At 38.5% G+C, this 18,005-nt stretch overlaps 1 protein-coding gene across 5 annotated transcripts in view; it reads right to left on the bottom strand.

Moving 5' to 3' along the window:
* The window catches only part of Ptprk (protein tyrosine phosphatase receptor type K), a 499,167-nt gene that overhangs the window by 232,374 nt on the left and 248,788 nt on the right, over positions 1-18,005 (bottom strand). For all 5 annotated transcript variants that reach the window (XM_028766410.1, XM_028766407.1, XM_028766405.1 and 2 more), the window contains exons 4-5: positions 10,363-10,444; positions 8,493-8,608 (exon numbers count right to left, since the gene is read on the bottom strand). In XM_028766410.1, coding sequence (XP_028622243.1) covers positions 8,493-8,608; positions 10,363-10,444 — 198 coding nt within the window. The remainder of the gene's footprint in view (positions 1-8,492; positions 8,609-10,362; positions 10,445-18,005) is intronic.

Raw genomic sequence — 18,005 nt, 5'->3', positions numbered from 1 at the left:
GTCTCTTGGGTGGAACAGAATTCAGTGTAAAGCCAGAGACGCCTCGAAGAATCACTCTTGTTTAATAAGAAAGTCCACAGAAGACAATTAGAATTAAATAGTAGGCTAGATTTCGTCTATCAGTTTGGGTCAGCAATAGGCAACAAGAAGTTAGGACACTATGAAAGACAAGATCTGAACCATTCTTACTCCTCCTGTTGGAGACCAGTGATTCAGAAGCATCTAGAAGGTGAGAGGCACCAGGAGTTTTCCAAAAAATTCTTTCTCATAGACAATATGAAGATTACCCAAGGTTTTAACTAACTGTCCTAACAAACTTTACTGTGGTGTAAGAGCCAAAATCCATTAGAATGCCTCACCCTGCGTGCTTATTTAAGATCATTTGAACACAATTATGAAGGTAGAAAAAGAATGAAAGTCATCAATGTTTCTAGCAACCAGCTAGTTCAAGGCAGAAAATGAGAAACAGAGTAAGTATAAAAATAAAACCTTGAGGCTTGAGGAATTATACTATACAGCACTCACATTTCCTCAAAATCTGTTAACTACTACCCACCGAATCTAAAACCATTCATCTTCTTTAATCTGTGCCTCCCGCAGACTTTCCAATTTGACTGCACTGCCCAATCTGAGTCCTTTATTGCCTGATGTCAGTACTGCCAACAGCAGCTGTAGCTACTTCCAGTTCTGCCCATGCTCCTGTCTTTATCTTGCCATTCATCTTATTTAGCACCTTTTCTCACAGTGACCTCCCAATGAGATCCTTCTTATATGGTTGCCCCCCCTTCATTCAACTGAACGTATGTGTTGTGTCTTCTAACCCGGCAGCAGCACTCATTGCCCGCAGACCTTTCCTCTGTGCATTCTGTGTGTGCTGACTTCCAGCTCTGAGCCAAGGTTTCTCCAATGATCTCACCAAATATCCTAGTCTTTGTTGTTTAGTTTCTTCTCTGAAATGATTGGAGACTCCGAGATCCCTGTCCCAATCATCCCTTGAGGTTACAAGGCCCTAGGTAAAAATTCAATCTTAGCTGTGAATGTTCTCTAGCAGGAACATGCTGGAACACACCGGGATCCCTAGGCTCTGGAGACTGCTTTCCAGTACCTTGTTCAGGTCTCAGCAGCCCACAATTACAGGGCTCAGAATTCAAATCACTCCATACGATCGAACACATAGCTTTAAATCTTAAGGCCAGACGACTGTACTTCAGGGATATGTAAAGAGCAAATTATACCGTGCTGGTATTAACCTCTAAAAGCTGAGAGTTTACATATCTCACTGCATCTTCCACAAATTTCCAGAACAGGTATCACCAAGAAGACAAATGATATCAACTACTGAAGACAAATGAGAACAACTAGTGGCAAGAATGTTGGGAAAGAAAACACTTAGCCACCGTATCCACTGGGAGTATAAACTGGTGCAGACACTAAAAACAAAATGACCATATGATGTAGCTATGCTGCTCCTGGACACATACCCAAAGGACACTCCATCCTTCCATAAAGACATACATTTTCATTGATTCCTTACTGAGACTAACCAGGAAACAGAATTAGCCTAGATATCCTTTTAACCGTCCTGACATCAGTTTTTTTACATCCACTTCCTGTCTTGATAACCACATGCTATCTTTGTTATTCTAGTATTTCAGATGCACTGAAGAGTTTTACAAAGTCAATAATCTACCAACGTCAGAAGTTTGAAACTTCCGACCTCCATAATGTTTTCAATATATGGCATTTCTCTCTCTCCAACTTTTTATAGAATCAATGTGAACAGGCCAGGAATTAACGTATCTAATCAGGTTAACATTGAAAAACACCCTTCAAGTTACTTCCTGAAGTAACTTGCAATACTTGAAGTATTTTTTTTTGAAAATTACTTGAAGTAATTTTGCAATATAAACCATCTTATCACAATGTGGATTAATTTCTTCAGAAAGCTTTCCTTTTCTCATTATAAGAAATGCAAAATTTCAAGATTATTTTCTCTAAATGAAATCGTATCTATCATATCTATCATAAACAGTAAAATCCTTAGAAATGGGGTATGCTACAAATTCCAACTGCTTGCAGGATGGTGGACAGGGGCCTTCAATGATGCCTTGGTGTGGGAGCTTTGGAAACTGCTCAAGGCAAATGGGCATTTGGATCGGGTAGGGGTATAGTTGCTCAGGTGAAGATTTTTCACTTACACTCCTCAGTTTTCTAGAGCTCATGTTTCACATTTTCACTTACACGTAGATGTTCCCGTGCCGTAGAAGGAGGCAGTTGTGGCAACTGAGCAACCATTTTCAACACCACGTGGCCAGAAGTCTCAGAGCCACCATGTTTATTGACACACAGCTGGCAACAGCTGGGACTTGAAGAGGTCAGCCTCTCTCTGATTGTTTTTCAAAGCAATTTGCATCTCATTTTACTAATTTCCCTCTCCAATTACTACTCTCAAGCCAGTCCCTAAATTATCTGTTGCTCCATAAGGAATGACATTTCTTTTGGCTGAGAAACTCACTGTATTACACTACATTAGCAGCAAAGTGCCTCACCAAGGGCAATGTGGTAGCTGACTCACTAGTTTTGGCATGCCCACTGAAGGGGCAACAGGCCAGTGCCTGCAGGGATTACTGACAGATTGGCCCAATTGTCATGGCTCTGACTACAGTCTGCATAAGATTACCAGTAACACACTACATAGCCTTATTTCAGCTCACCAAAACAAATGGTGCCACCAAACCTACCCACGAATTACGCTCCATTCAATAAACTCACTGCTGAATTTCTCTGCCCAATTCGATGATGCATGCCTGCCAAGCTCTGTAATGATGGATGGAGTCATTAGCATTTTAGGTTTTACACAGAACCTGAAGCCAAAGCATATGGTCTGACAGATGTTCCAGCAATGGGCTCTATTTGATTTGCCATGTAGCTGTCCACTTATTCTGGACCTTCATGAAAGAACTGCCGTTTATTCATGACAGGATGACCCATTTCAACCTTCCTCTATACTTAAACTATAAAGTATCCTCAGAACACCAAGGACAACCTTCTTTTATATTTTAGTGAGATTAATGGTTCCAAATTACCTTGGAACATAACCAAATCATTTTAGGTGACAGGATTTACAAAGATTGGGACATTGCCATCCATACAATGATTAGTTCAGTCAGTAAGTGGGAAGCTAGAAAAGCAAGTGTGGTGTGTTCAATTTATTTAGTTAAAATGTAGAATTGAGCAGGTGTTAACTCTTGGATTACAGGAGCACACCTAGTGACCCAACGTTCTATCTAAGTTCTGTGATGTCCGTGGTACCGCAGAAAGTCCAGTCCACATTTCCTATATGAAACCAGGATTTGTGTCTGGAGATATAGCTCAACATTTAAAGGCAACTGTTGCTCTTGTAAGGGACCTGAATTCAGTTCCTAGCACCAAGAATGTGGCTCACAACTATGACTGCAATTCCAAGGGACCCAATGCCCTCTTCTGACCTCTATGGACACCAAGCATAAACATGGCATACATATAACTACATACAGGCAAAATACTCACATACATAAAATAAGCAAATGTGAAAAAAAAATCATGAAAAGGCCATATTTTAATTCCTCGTTTTCTGTGTTGTAAAAGTTAATGCAAAGGTGATCATATGTACTGAATTAGTTTTAGTCTGTCTAATGAATAAACATGTTATAGATGTTCTTAATATTTTAATTAAGAAATGCCTTAATATCTCTTGAGTCAATAGGTAAGAAGATGCTGCGGCAACGTGTTGGTTGGTGGCTTTTAAATTTTTTTTCCCCTTTTGGAGTTAAGTGACACACATGCCAGGCTAGCCTCAAACCTGTGTAACCTAGATTGCCATGAACCTGCTAATGCTCTTGCTTTTGCTTACTGAATACTGAAGACTCTGCTTTGTTTCCTTAGGCACCCACTCTACCAACTGAGCTCTAGAAGCATGCGTTCTAGCTACTTTTTCCTCAATCATTTTAACTGCTATTGATATTTCTTTAAAAATAAAGATAGCACAAAAAAAGATACATGAACAACATCAGTTTATAAGAGACATAACTTCATATTAGTTGCCTACATGAATATTCCCTGTCTTGTCTCACAAATATAGGCAGATATTCAAAAATTATTTCAGTCTATATGTAAAATCTTATATCTCCTTCACAATATGTTAAAATATATTTATACCATAGAATAATATGTATTTTAAAAACTGTCTCCCAGAAAGGCTCATAATTTCACTATGCTTCTATTCTGTTGACTGTCAGCCATTTCTAAAAGTGTTCCTACACACTGCATTATAGACAGTGGGTTTATTCACTGTGGACAAGGAGGTCAGTTTGAGCTGCACATTTTTATAGTTTTCTACATATCTAGAGTGCAGAATTATCTTCAGACATCAGTCAAATAACCCCATAGATCTGTAGTTACCTAACTTTCTAAAACCACTACAAGTGAAGCTGCAAGGTTAGTTTAGTATCTCTGAACATCCTATATTCCCCATCACCTCTCAATTCACTAACAGCCATCCCTCTGAGATCATAAAAAGTCTCAGAAATGAGCATCACAACCTCCAAACTACAAGTAGAGGAACAACACATGCTTCAGTGTACTTGTACACTGGAACTCAGGAAAGACCAGCTATGATGAGGAATCAGTTAAATACCTTTTGGGGTGGGGCTAGTTGCTTTGCTTTCAGAATTGAAAGTTTCAGTACTGGAAGTCACTGTAGCTTTTGTTACTTTAGCCCATATCAAGCCCTTCTGCCAGTTGAAACACTACAAAATGACACTGTGGAGGACCTAGGCAGATGCCTATCACTTACTATTATACCTGTCCCATGCTAGGGCACAGCTGCCCTCTTGTTATTCCACCTCCTCTATGAGAAAATGTGTAACCTTTAACTGAGCTGATTCAAGTACATTCCTTCTTGGGACTCCAGGCAGACATTTTCAGTGCTTGTTCTTACAATGAAAGTTAATTTAAGAGACTATTTCTTTTCATGTAAAACTAATAGCATAAAAATTTTACATTATTTCATCAAACAAAAGAGGTTATTAAGGCCATGTTTCAGACCCTCACAAATACTATAAAGCCCTAATTTAACATTTTATAGATGGAAGGGATTTTAGATTCTACCAAACATCTTCTTTTCTAGATAAGGAATAAAGGTCCAGACGAGCCAATGAAATCTAAGCCCATCACAATTAACTAGACTCCAAGGGGGTAGAAATGCAGTCAGAATTGAGTATCCTGAACCCTCACATGTTATTCTCTACAGAAAATAAAAATAATTTACCATCTGTTTCAATGACTGAGTAGATGCATCTAGTGTCGAGTCATAATTCTTCCTGTTTACATGCATTTTGACTACTTTTGGTAAAAGATGCATCTTGAAGAAGTAATCAAACTTTGGCTGATATGTAATTGCTATATATCACCGATATGAACATGTTTTATTTCAGGGACTGTACAGATTGCTCAATGGTTAAGAACACTTATTGCTCCTCCTGAGAACCTGTGTTCAATTTCCAGCACACTCTTAACAGCTGACATTTACCTGTTAACTCCAATCCCAGAGACTCCCTCTTCTGGTGTCTCGGAGAACCAAGCATTCCTGTGATCCACAGGCATACAAAAAGGCAAAAACAAGCCTCGTAGGCCTTTCATCCCAGCCCTGTGGAGGCCCAGGCAGGCAAATTTCAGTGAGTTCAAGGCTAGCCTGATCTACACAGTGAGATTTAGGAAAGGCAGGACAATATAAGGAGACCTGTCTCAAAAAATGACAAAGGCTAAACACACATGTAAGTTTTTTAAATTAAAAACTGTTATTATAAAACCACCAATAAACTAAGTAAATAGTATATTTGAATATCTTTTTTGAGTGTAAAGAAAAATTTTTGAGAAAAAAATATTAAGGACATTTATGGGCATTATTGGAAAAAATAGGAAGGTAACCTTGTGCAGTGCTGGAGAGTCATGCAATGTGCAGGTTGGAGACCATGCAATGTGCAGTGCTGGAGAGTCATGTAATGTGCAGTGCTGGAGACCATGCAACGTGCAGTGCTGGAGACCATGCAATGTGCAGGCTGGAGATCATGCAATATGCAGGGTGGAGAGTCATGTAATGTGCAGGCTGGAGATCATGCAATGTGCAGTGCTGGAGAGTCATGTAATGTGCAGTGCTGGAGACCATGCAATGTGCAGTGCTGGAGAGTCATGCAATGTGCAGGTTGGAGACCATGCAACATGCAGTGCTGGAAAGTCATGCAACGACCATGTCGATGTTGGAAACAAACACAAAATCACCTTTTGTGGCCAATATAAAGACTCCAAGGAAGGGAACAAGTAAACAGAATAAAACTTTCAGAGAAAATTGTCTACCATCACTGCTCAGAAAATGGCAGAAGGAAAATTTCAAAAGACCATAATAAAATGAGCCAATCCACAGAGGAGAATCCAGGAAAAACGAGCAGTGTTTTCTCTGCAGCCTACTCAGACCAGCGCAGTCCAGAACGGCTTTGTTGCCACAAGCCAGCTGGTGTCTGTGGTTACAGAACCCTTTTTATTTCAATGTCACATTAAATCCTGGAGCATAAAACCAGTGGCTGGCTGCGGAGCCATTTCTGCTTCCTTAAGAATGGGCTATCGGTCTCACAGCTAAGACCAAATATCAACCAATGTTTCCACTGGAGAAAAAAAAAAGATGAAAAATGATGAGAAAGTAGGACTGAAATAATTTTTAATGCACTCACAGACTGAAAGTATGAGAAAATGAGTTCAACATTGAACAGATTGTATATTATACATTATGCTCCCTGGGACAAATATTCTAATTCCCAATAATTGTAGATAGGAAAAATTAACATGAGGAGAGGGAAAAAAAAAGGCTTCTTTTTTTTTGTTGTTTCCCATGTCAAATTTGGGCCAAAGAGTTATTATAATAACTACGAATAAAATAAATTACAAAAGTAGTGAAAAGTGGTATGTGATATGATATACATCTCTGGTCACATCTCATTGGACTGATACAGGAACCAGGTGGCACCTGTAATACCTGTCACAATAATTGGAGACATTATACCATATTTTCTTTTAATGACAGTGCACTACAAGCATCGTCTCTAAATACAGGGAAGCTAATAAGTACCCTAGCACTAACTGTGCTACTCTGAAGGATGCAGCAAAAATAAATCATGATGTTCATGTTCAAAACACTGACTTAAGCTTTAATGGCTTGTCTTTTAAAAATCCATGGGGATTCTCAGGTATTTAAAATTCTAAACAAATTAAATTCTTTTTCTTACTGTGATGCAGGAAGAAAAAAAAAACAGACTATCAACTGGTCAGAGGTGGGTAAACCACAGGCCTAAGAAACACTAACAGGTAACTGTGGCAGCACTGAAGAGGAAATGGCAGGCAACACCTTGAGCTCACAAGGAAGTCATTTGAGCATACTGTGAAAGCCCCAGGCTCAGTGGGAGATCGTCTCTCAAAATAATGCCGAGAGCAATGAAAGATATCCAATGTCCACTTCTCATGGCATCTACACATTACCTATATAAACACACATGTGCTAACTCCACACACACAGAATAAAAATGGAAGTGTATATGATAAAGATATTATTACAACTGTCTATAAACAGTCAGCTAAACAGGTAGCTTTCCTAGCTCCGGTCTTCTGGTTTTAGGGATGCCCTTGGCATACACCTCCCACCGTGCTCCTCCTCCCAGCACCCACTAGTGACAGCAACACGTTTAATACTTTCTCTGAAGGCAGAACAATTCTAAACTCTACAGATTTTTCTCTGGTTCATTTGAAGCTTTGTGACATGTACATTTCACCAACATCTATGTCAATCACAATCAATTCAATAAGGATTTACTAGTGATTTCACATGTACAAGGAAGATCGTCAAATGTCAGATCTATAAGCAAGCAACTCTTATACACAAACTTCTAAAAAAGACAAAGAAAAAGAAAAGAAAAAACAAACAAAAAGCAAAACAAAACCAACCAAACCAAAAAACCTTTTCATCGTTTTCTTTATCTCCAGAGGCAGCCTCTGGAAACATCCATGGTGGTTCCTTATCCTAAGAATGTCTGGCACTTCCCACAGAAATATTATCTTCTGAGAAGTTCTCTTTACGAAATGTTTATTAAGAAAATTCTCCTTTTAACTGCATTTTCAAGGTATCCAGAGAATTTTCTTTAGAGTTTCCGTCTACTACTATAGAATCAGTGAGTGTTGCTAGACACCAACACCGGTATCAGTTAGTTACCCACATTTTTAGTTGGATTTTTTAAAAGTGAATGGTATGCTAGGAATCTCCAGCCAGCCAAACAAACTAATACAAATAGCCTGTCCACGTGCATGGGATAGAAACGGGAGAAGACAGACAAAGAGTCACAATCACAAGCAGTACAGCGTTTTTAAACCAAGTGAGTGAGCCCTTTAGCTCAGCAGCTAATGGGTCTTACCTGCAGCCATAACTTGTTATGCACAGCATCTCTCCCTGTGGCAATGCACTGAAATGTAGCATTCTGCCCTGCATTGACCTCCACATCACCCAGGCGGAGGAAATGAGGAGATTTATCTGTTTAAAAAAGAGGGAGGAGAGGGATACATGTTTTGTTCACAAGAGAAGATGTACCATGATGCTTGCCACAAAAGAACATTGTTCTGAACATGCCTACCATCGACTCACATTAATATTCAGAACGATCTTGAAGTTCCTTTCCTCTAGACCACAACGTTCTTTCTCTTACACTCACAGGTTTCCTTCTTAATATGTCTCACACATAGTAACTCCTCTATTTAGAGATGGATTGATGCAGAGTGAATATGCAGTACTAGCCAGCATATTCTAATAGCTGCTGTACCATAGATTCATGCATAGTAATAACAGTTATGTCAAAGTAAGCCTATGAGATGAAAGAGGTACACATCAGAGTCTAGCGGGACACAGAGTGGATGCACATAAAGACATCTAACACTCGGACAGCTATGTGGCCACTTAACTATTTAGCCACAAGCTGACCATTCATTCTTTCAGTTTTTCAAACTTTAATAGTTGTGCATCAGAGAAGGGGACATTTCTGTTTATTAAAAAAAAAACAACAAAAAAAAGGAGTCTCTTCTTCCTGTTTGCTAATAGCCATGAGGAAGTTACCCAAAGAACTATCAGATCAACAAAAGTGATGTCGGTAGTCACATAGTTTGACATGGGTGATTTGACTGTCAAATTGGTACTTGATACAAATTTCCATTTAAATCTGAAGTCTTAATGTTTGCCATTGAAGAAAAATATGCACAGGCCAAGTTAAGCCTTGGTGAATATGAATAATAATAAACCCTGCAACTTCGACTGTTCTGCCCAATTTGTGATTATCAGTTTCTCTATTCACAAATCCTTTCTTTGTTATCTGACATTTAAGGTGGAGACCTGAAAGGCAGACAGAAATCAAGTTCAGTTGCACTATGGAGTAAGCAAGCTTACTAAGCTAAACTGAGCTTGGAGCAGGATTGGGTTGTTACCTTTCTCAGCATAACACACAGGGTAAATAATTTGATCTTTGCCTGACACAACTTTCTTCAGCGGCATACAAAACTGAGCAAAAATGCAAATCTACAAGCCCCAGGTTGCACATGATTATCCAGAAAGGAGCCAGCAAATGTGTTCGCTAATGACATGATATAACCACTCAGCTGAGGCACAAGGCTTGCCCCGGCATGCTGATCTCATGAATCCTTTTCTCTACACATCAGAAGTAGCTCCCCATGGAAGACTATAGAATGTATCACATTTTTCTGCTGGGAAATCATATCATGAAGAAAGTCTAAACTGCTGTCTGTAAATTCTGCCTGGCCCTACTGGATGACTGTGATAGTTGTTTAGGAGGATGGGATTAAGTCTGAGAACCAAAGAGTGCTCAAATAAGGACCTCACAAAATGGTGTCAATAAAGCCAGATTTGTTTAGATATTATTTATTTAAGGCCGATTAACTTAGATATTTAGAATGATAATAAACAAAGTCAACCTAAGTTGGGAATGAGTTGAGTAAATTCAAGATACCTCAACAGCTCAAAACATCTGAGTGGAATTAAGTGTGCACTAAATTATCACTAACCAAAAGCAAATGAAAGAATTCTATCCTACATGTAGTTGGAAGTCTGGAAAATTCTTGATTTGAAAATTCTACTAAACATTTTGGTGTTCTTTTCCAGAAAGGCTGGGAGTAACAACAAAATGGGCTACAATGGCGGGCAATAAACAATCAACAGCCTCTGCCAGTCTGGGACATGTGTTAAAAGGACACAGAAAAATACAACTCTTAATCAAAACCTACCGCAAGGATAACTCAGGACTTGGATGTCATCAATGGCAATATAACCACTTCTCCCTCCTGAGACTTCAGCTTCAAATATTACCTGTCAGGAAGAAATGGGAAACATTTACAACAGTCACTTTTAAAGAATGTCCACAGTAGAAAATAGTTATAATGCCCTAAAAGAAAATTTGATTTTTTTTTCTCCTAGGAACTTTTAGCTATATCACGTATAGACTTTAATTTCTTAAGACATCTGCATATAACTATAGTAGAGCTTGCAAAGTAAGTAAACTACTGAGTTCACACAGTTCCAATATGCTTTAGCACGTACTATCAAGTATTGCAAGATTTCATGATAATTTATCACTTAGCTCAGGAAACTAACCTGTCCCAAATTATCAGTTCTCAGAAAAAAAAAATATAGAGGCTCATTGAAAGGTTTCGTTGCTTTAGTCAAAACACAAACACAAACACACACACACACACACACACACACACACATTATATTTAACAAAACTGTACTCAGTCATTTCTTGCAAAATAATGTGTGGTATGCCAATTTTCCAAGGAAAAATGAATTTAGCATTCAGCAATTCAATGTTCTATTTGACTTCTTTATTCATGGAATTAAATAGATTATTTGTGAATTATTCTGAAAAACACTTTAGGAAATGCAATGGGAGTTTATGTTTAAAGTAACAATGTAATATAAAATGAGGCTAATGGAAAAATTGGTTATTAAGTGGGAGACAATCCATAAGGAGCAGACAGGCAGTTTCTAGTAGGTATAACAGAATTTAAATGGTAACCAAAGGGAGAAGATAATAATTATGTTGAAACAGACATACAGAGATGCTGATTCAGTAGGCGTGGAGAACCACGGATGAAGCCAATGTTTTTTAACACAGGCTACCAGCTGAAGGATGGAAGCCAAATCAGAGCAGTAGTAAAGAACTATACGCAAACTTAAAGAACAAGGTCACTACCAAATACATTTTAATCATTTCAAATTTGATTTCCCTGTGACATCTTCAGGGGAGAGTGCTTAGCTATAACAGGACAGCTCTGAGGAAGATAGGGTGAGTCAAAAGAGAAAGGAACTGAAGTTGAAGGAAATGAGCTAACAGCTAACATGATGGCAAGATGGCAGACTGAGAGAAGGGAGGAGAAGACAAGGGAAGGGAATAGAAGAAATCACTGGCATGGAAGCCAAGGCTGGCAAAGGAGCCAGCAAGAAATCCAAAAGCGCAGAACCAAGGCCTGATGTATAGGGAAAAAGAGAACCCAGCAGGCTCAGCCATGTCAGCACTGGCAAAACACTGATTGGAAAATCAGCTGAGTTACGATAACCAGAACACAGCGGGAACCTGTGCATCTAATAGACACAAACTTGAGAGGCCAGAGGATTTCCAATATCATCTGCAGGTCTCCAGCTATGGTTTCTCCCTCATTATGGGAATAGTTGTCAATTTGGGGATTGGACTCTGGCTCTAATACTGTACGCTGATGGGAGACCGTGCAAACCATGGATCCCATGGATCATGAAGAGGTTGTATAAAAGCTAAATAACAAACTGCAAATTTGGGAGGTTGGATTTTAAAAGAAAAGACTGAAGGAAATAACTTCCGATGTAGAACAAACTCCAGCAAAAGTGACATTTAGAAAATTCTGTTGGTTTTGACGTTGGTAGTTCTTTGGTAACTGTGGCCAAATCTTACTGTAGGGAAGGAAAAAAGTGTCTCTAATGACACCTGTGATAGTATTCATTAAATATTAACTTTATAAAAGGCAGTGACCTAAACTACCATACATGTCCATGCTCGCTCCTGTGTGATAGGCAGGTAGGTTAATAAGTAGGCAAGTAGACTGTAACATAGAGAGAAAGAGAGAAAGAGAGAGAGAGAGAGAGAGAGAGAGAGAGAGAGAAAGGAAGAAAGAAAGAAAGAAAGAAAGAAAGAAAGAAAGAAAGAAAGAAAGAAAGAATTCACATACATACATTCATATATGATGCATAGGTAAGTATATACATACATACATACATACATACATACATACATACATTCACACAGTATATCAACTTGATACAAAGAACTATAGGTAATTAAGTAATCCTGAGAGAGGATAAGAAATAGTCTTATCCAGGGATGAGTATGCAAATTGGTTATCCAATACCAAATAGCCCTGAACTTCCATACAAGTAGCATTATGGAGACTGAGTCTGTTTTACTTAGGAATATATGTGTATACATGCTCATATATCTACATAGGAACAATTAAAGATAAAAGGGGCCGTGACTTATAACGAGAGGATGGATGCGTGTACGAGAGGGTTTAGAACAAGAATGAGCAACGAGAAAGGTTGGGATTATATTGTAATCTCAAAAATCAGAAATCAAAAATTACAACTCATACAATCATATAAGGTAGCTATATAATTTACCACAACTTCATTTTGAAAAAGAGTTCAGAACAGGCGGAGAATGAGGAAGCCACTCTGCAGCCAGGAGGGGACTTCCATTAAGTTCTACAAATAACTTCCTGATGGGAAGGGGCCAACAGACCAGGGGATTTCATTTAAATAGAATTTAGGCTTTAGTTTCCTTTGAAACTCTAAAGTTTAAAACCACTGTCATTCAGTTAGCACACTGATGAGATATTACGGGACAGAATGACAGAGGTCTTAACGTGAAACCCCATTCTTTAGCAATATTCCTACATCTGCTAAAAGTCAGTAAACATGGAGAAAAATAAGTAAGGATATGTCTTCTTTATTTCATCCACACCAGCCATAAACTCTCCTGGTCTCTCTTCTATTTCCACTGTGGCCTTAGTGACTACAGAATTTACTAGAACGAAGTGAAACTGAAAGACAATGTGGTCTTAGAGAAGAAAAAAAAAATAGCTTCAGGAGAGAAAGACAGCTAATTCACGAACATGGAGTCGGGAGTGGAGGCAGGAAGGTGTCCTCACAGGCACGCGATTCTTCCTTCAAGCAAATGTATCTAGTGTGAATGTCGTCACAAGCCCGTTGGTTTGAGCCATTAACAGAGTTTGGTGAGAAATAGAGAACAGAATGTAAAGAGTTAAATAATGTTTCAATGAGGCACTGAGACACAGGACTACCCTGTCAGCATGGAAAGCCCATACTAGACCTCAAGCTCTCCTAGTGTCCAACTCTTCAGAGACATCCAGACCCACAATATTCACATTATAGGTGTATAATATCTCTTTTATGATCAAGTTTAAACAGTGGTGTATGGACAGTGCCATCGGGTGACTATTATTGTAGTATCTATATGCAATGGCTGTGGAATCAGATCCTGGGAGAATAAGTTTCATTTGCTTGAATAATGTTCCAAGGAAAGTGAGATATTCAAAGAAAACATCAGAATGCTGGCTTCTTAAAACATATTTTAATAGATAAAGCATGTGTCCCTAAACAGATAATCATTGTAGCATTTCAGTTTGCTGTTGTCGGAACCAACTCAAGGAGTAAACTTCTCGACGTGTTACTTCTTAATTCTCTAACTTCCCTCGTTCCCCGTAAATGTGACTTTAAAGAAGATTACTACACCCTTGAGGAAAACTTACTTGTTCAATTACATTGAGGTTTATTCAGGACAATAAATTTAGGCCTGGATTCAAAAGAAGGCAAAATGATTGGCTCTTTATCAAAGAGGGGAAAAGGGTAAGTTTTCTTTCTAGTGACCTAATTTTCTCTACTAAGTGTTGTCTTTGCCTCATTAACAGAAGCTTCAAGAAATTTCTGCGCTTTTGAGTTCCTTCACTACTAAAGTCAGAATCAGCATTATCACTTCACAGAATCCTCACCTTGTGAGGTTCTTCTGTCCAGTCAGGGGAAACAAATCCCAACAGTTTAATTATGCAGTTTGCTGAGGCTAATCTTCGGGTCAGAGCTAATGCTGAGTGTCAAGTGGTTGACAGGCGCTTCCAGGAAGAGGAGAGCAATAGAAGCCAGACCAGATGTCAGCGTGAACCCATCCTCGGAGGCACCTTGGGAATGGGGTGCACGGGTTCTGTCTTTTGTGCTGTTTCTCCTCCACTCCATTACCTGAAATACTGAAGGTGATGATTCTAATCAAATTTCTGCTAATCCAGCAACATTCCTGGATTATTAACTAAACAAATGAAGTTGAATTAAAGTGGGAGAGCAAAAAGTGGTATTCCCTGCAGAACAAGGATCCTCTGGTAAATTGGAAAAATGTAGAAAAGGAAACAACTCCCATCATGAATGCTGAACTTGGTGTTAGCCAGCTTGTATCTAGTGGTTGGTTTGCTGTCCTGTGTGATTCAAGTGATTAGCTGAATACGAGAATACATAAATTCTTTACCTGGATACCTCTGATCCCACTCATAAAACAAGATCACTGTGAAGACTGAATGATTCAAGTAAAATGATGAAACAATGTATAAAAGGCCATGTAAGATACTATGAGAAATGAGAAAAACATTCACTCTTTATTTTCCTTCACTATTTCCTTGTGGTAAATGCGCAAGCTCACAAGTCAGATATATATTGAGTTCACATTCTTTAATTATCACTTTGAATCATGTAAGAACTTAAATAAATTAACTTATATAGCTTTAGCTCATATAAAATTTAAACTTTAGTTTCTTCTCCCATAGCAGGAACTATTAATATCTACCTCAGAGCTCTGTGAAGGATTAACTGAGATAATGAATATGAAAGCACAGATCCTGGCCCACAGAGACTCCTATAGGAAAAGTGCCATTGAAGCTATATTGGGGGTGGGGGTTATCTATTAAAGACAAATGCTTGAAAATCAAATTTCCTCCTAATCCTCTCTATTCAAAACATGAAACACACAGCCAATTTCCAAAGAATATAAAATAATCTGGCATTTTTCTCTCACAATCTTAAGTCTGTGGTTTTGTGATTTGAACTTTCAAACAAGAAACTGTGCTGGTGTAAAAAAGAAATGTAGTAATTAGCCATTGACTTCATTTATAAAGGGGGCGGACTGAAATAATGACAAAGCTGGTCACTTGAAATCCATAAAAAGGTGACAGTCTCCCACCACAGCAGTTTTCAGCAGAGTTCATATTTCTTGTTTCTCTCATCACACATGAGACCTTCAAAGTCCAATTATTCAAGCATGCGTGTCGATCTTCAACCATCTTATAAATAATTTAAACATTATCCCATCCTCTTCATTATGTGAACTTCATTACATGAACATTAGTAGTTTATTTTTGTTTTGAGATATAGTCTTACAAGGTAGGCTAGACTCACCTTGAAGGAGCTATATGACACAGAATGGCCTCAAATGTAAAATCATTCTGCTTCAGCTTCCCAATACTGGAATTATTCAAATGAATTTGAACACTATTGCCCCACAAAGCCTGAGCTTTTGGGACTTCCCTCCTTCCCTGTACTGTCTACATTGATGGCATTGAGGAAAAGAGGGTGAAAAGATCAGGAACTCAAAAGAGATGTAAATATGTACAGATGTTGTAGAGATTATGTCTTGTACATTGTATGAAAGCATTCATCTGCCAATAAAAGCTTACTGGCCAATGACCTGAGGCAGGATTAGAAGGTGGGACATCCAGAAGAGAGAAGGGTTTATGGGAAGAGAGCCAGGTATGAAGGAGACTTACTCCAGACACAGGAGAAGATAGTCACATGAAACTGAGGACAAAATCATCAACCATGTGACATGACTTAGAATAGAATAAATGAGTAATTAAGTTATGAGCTAGCTATGGAGCAAGCAAAGTTTTGGAATTGGCATTTATTTATGAAATATGAAGTCTCAGTTTCTGGGAACAAAGTGGATGAGTGGAAAACCACAAGGTTACAGATGGCATTAATTACAAGGTGTAAAAGGAAAACTCTGCCTTGGAGGAAAGGAGAGGTCAAAGTCTGAAAGAAGCAGGGAGCTATGAGAATCGATGCTGTCCAACTACTGGGTAAAGGGGGGTGGAAGGTGCCCTGTAGTCTGCCCCTGAGGCCAGAAATGAAGGTGGAAGAACTGAAGCCGTGCTGCGCATGACCACACAAGCAGAGAAGAGGGAGAAAAGGTGATAACCTTCTAAAAGAAGTGTGAGTGGATAGACAAGAATTAAATGAAGGGTCTAAGAACATATGATGTCAAAGGAAAGTTTTGATTTGTTTTGTTAAGAGGAGAAGTCCTTAAGAATGGCTATATCTTAATGGGGATGATTCGTCTTGATAGGAAATATTTGAGGATATCACAGTGAGGGTGGATAATGATGTAACATTGGATGAGGTCTACAGTTCAATTTGAGACATACTTTATGATGTATGGGGAGAGGAGAGCCTTAATTTCCTCAGTGTTTTTCAAAGAAAGAATATTTGTAGTTTAGAATTCACCAAATGTCAGAGAGAAAAGGAGAATGAGAGGAAAACTGAAAAGAACGATGTAGCATGTAGGATTTCTGGTGGGAGTACAGAGCCAACTGAAGCTGACAGCTGTGAAGAATCATCGACGAGAATGTACCCTATGGTATAACCTGTTAGCATCATTTCTGTTGGTTAAACACACCCACAAAATGGCTACAATAAAAATAAAGAATGTATTTATAATGTTATAATAATATGAAAATCACAATATGATCAAACTTTAATATGAGATGATGAATGGACAAGCTTGGTATGCTTAAGTTTACCCCGAGGATGCTGGGGTGTCTAAGTGTGATCACTACAGTAGAAGAGGATGATGGATGAAATGACTACAGTAGAAGAGGATGCTGGGATATCTAAGTGTTGACTACAGTAAAAGAAGCAGCATTGGTAGGTAGAAAGTGGGTAATGTACATGGAAAATTATGTCCAAGGTAAGATTATTATAAAAATCCATTTAACCAAAGCTAGCTGTTTCTCAGAAGATCCTAGCAATTCTCTTGTCTCAACACACAAAGCACTGGATCTATAGACCAGTGTGTAGCTGTAAAGAAGCTGAAGATTAAAACTCAAGTCCTATCTTGTGCAACAAATACCCATATCTACCAAGTCACTTCCTCAATCCCGGTGAAAGTAAAAGATTTTGTTGTTTATCTCCTTTAGTGAAATATAAGGTCACTTAGGGCAATGAGAGCTCATGCTTTGTACATCATAGCCAGACCACTAGGATCCTGTTGATAGTCAGGGAAGGAAATATGTGTCAATATGTGGCAGAAAAAAACTGCCTAATATCAGTGGGTTCTCTTTAACTGTTCTGCTTCCTAGGGAAAGACAGGATTGGGTATTTAGCTCATTCTACCTAGCATAAAATTTTGTTGACATAATAAACTGATGCTCCCTTGAGACTGTTACAGATAATTTTACCACACTAATTTAGGAATCACGAAAACATAATTACTTCCCTTGAATAGTTAAATAACTCTGTAAGGCATCCGTTTCTACTGATAGGTCCCAAAAGATCTTCTGTAGAGTATCTTAACTGAAAACTAAAATTTCAAGAATCAAGTCTCTTTCTAAGCATATTTTCTTTTTAAAAAATATCATTACTTTTATTCACTTGTGTGTGTGTGCATGTGTGTATGCATGTGTGTGCATCTGTGTATGTGGCTGTGCATGTGCATTTGTCCATGTGTGCATGTGTACATGTGTATGTGTGTATGTTTGGATGTATTTGTGTATGCATGTTTCTGTGT

Source organism: Grammomys surdaster, unplaced genomic scaffold (assembly GCF_004785775.1).
Source record: "Grammomys surdaster isolate TR1022 unplaced genomic scaffold, NIH_TR_1.0 168, whole genome shotgun sequence".
In the NCBI taxonomy this organism is placed as follows: domain Eukaryota; kingdom Metazoa; phylum Chordata; class Mammalia; order Rodentia; family Muridae; genus Grammomys; species Grammomys surdaster.
This window is presented reverse-complemented; position numbering and strand designations above follow the sequence as displayed.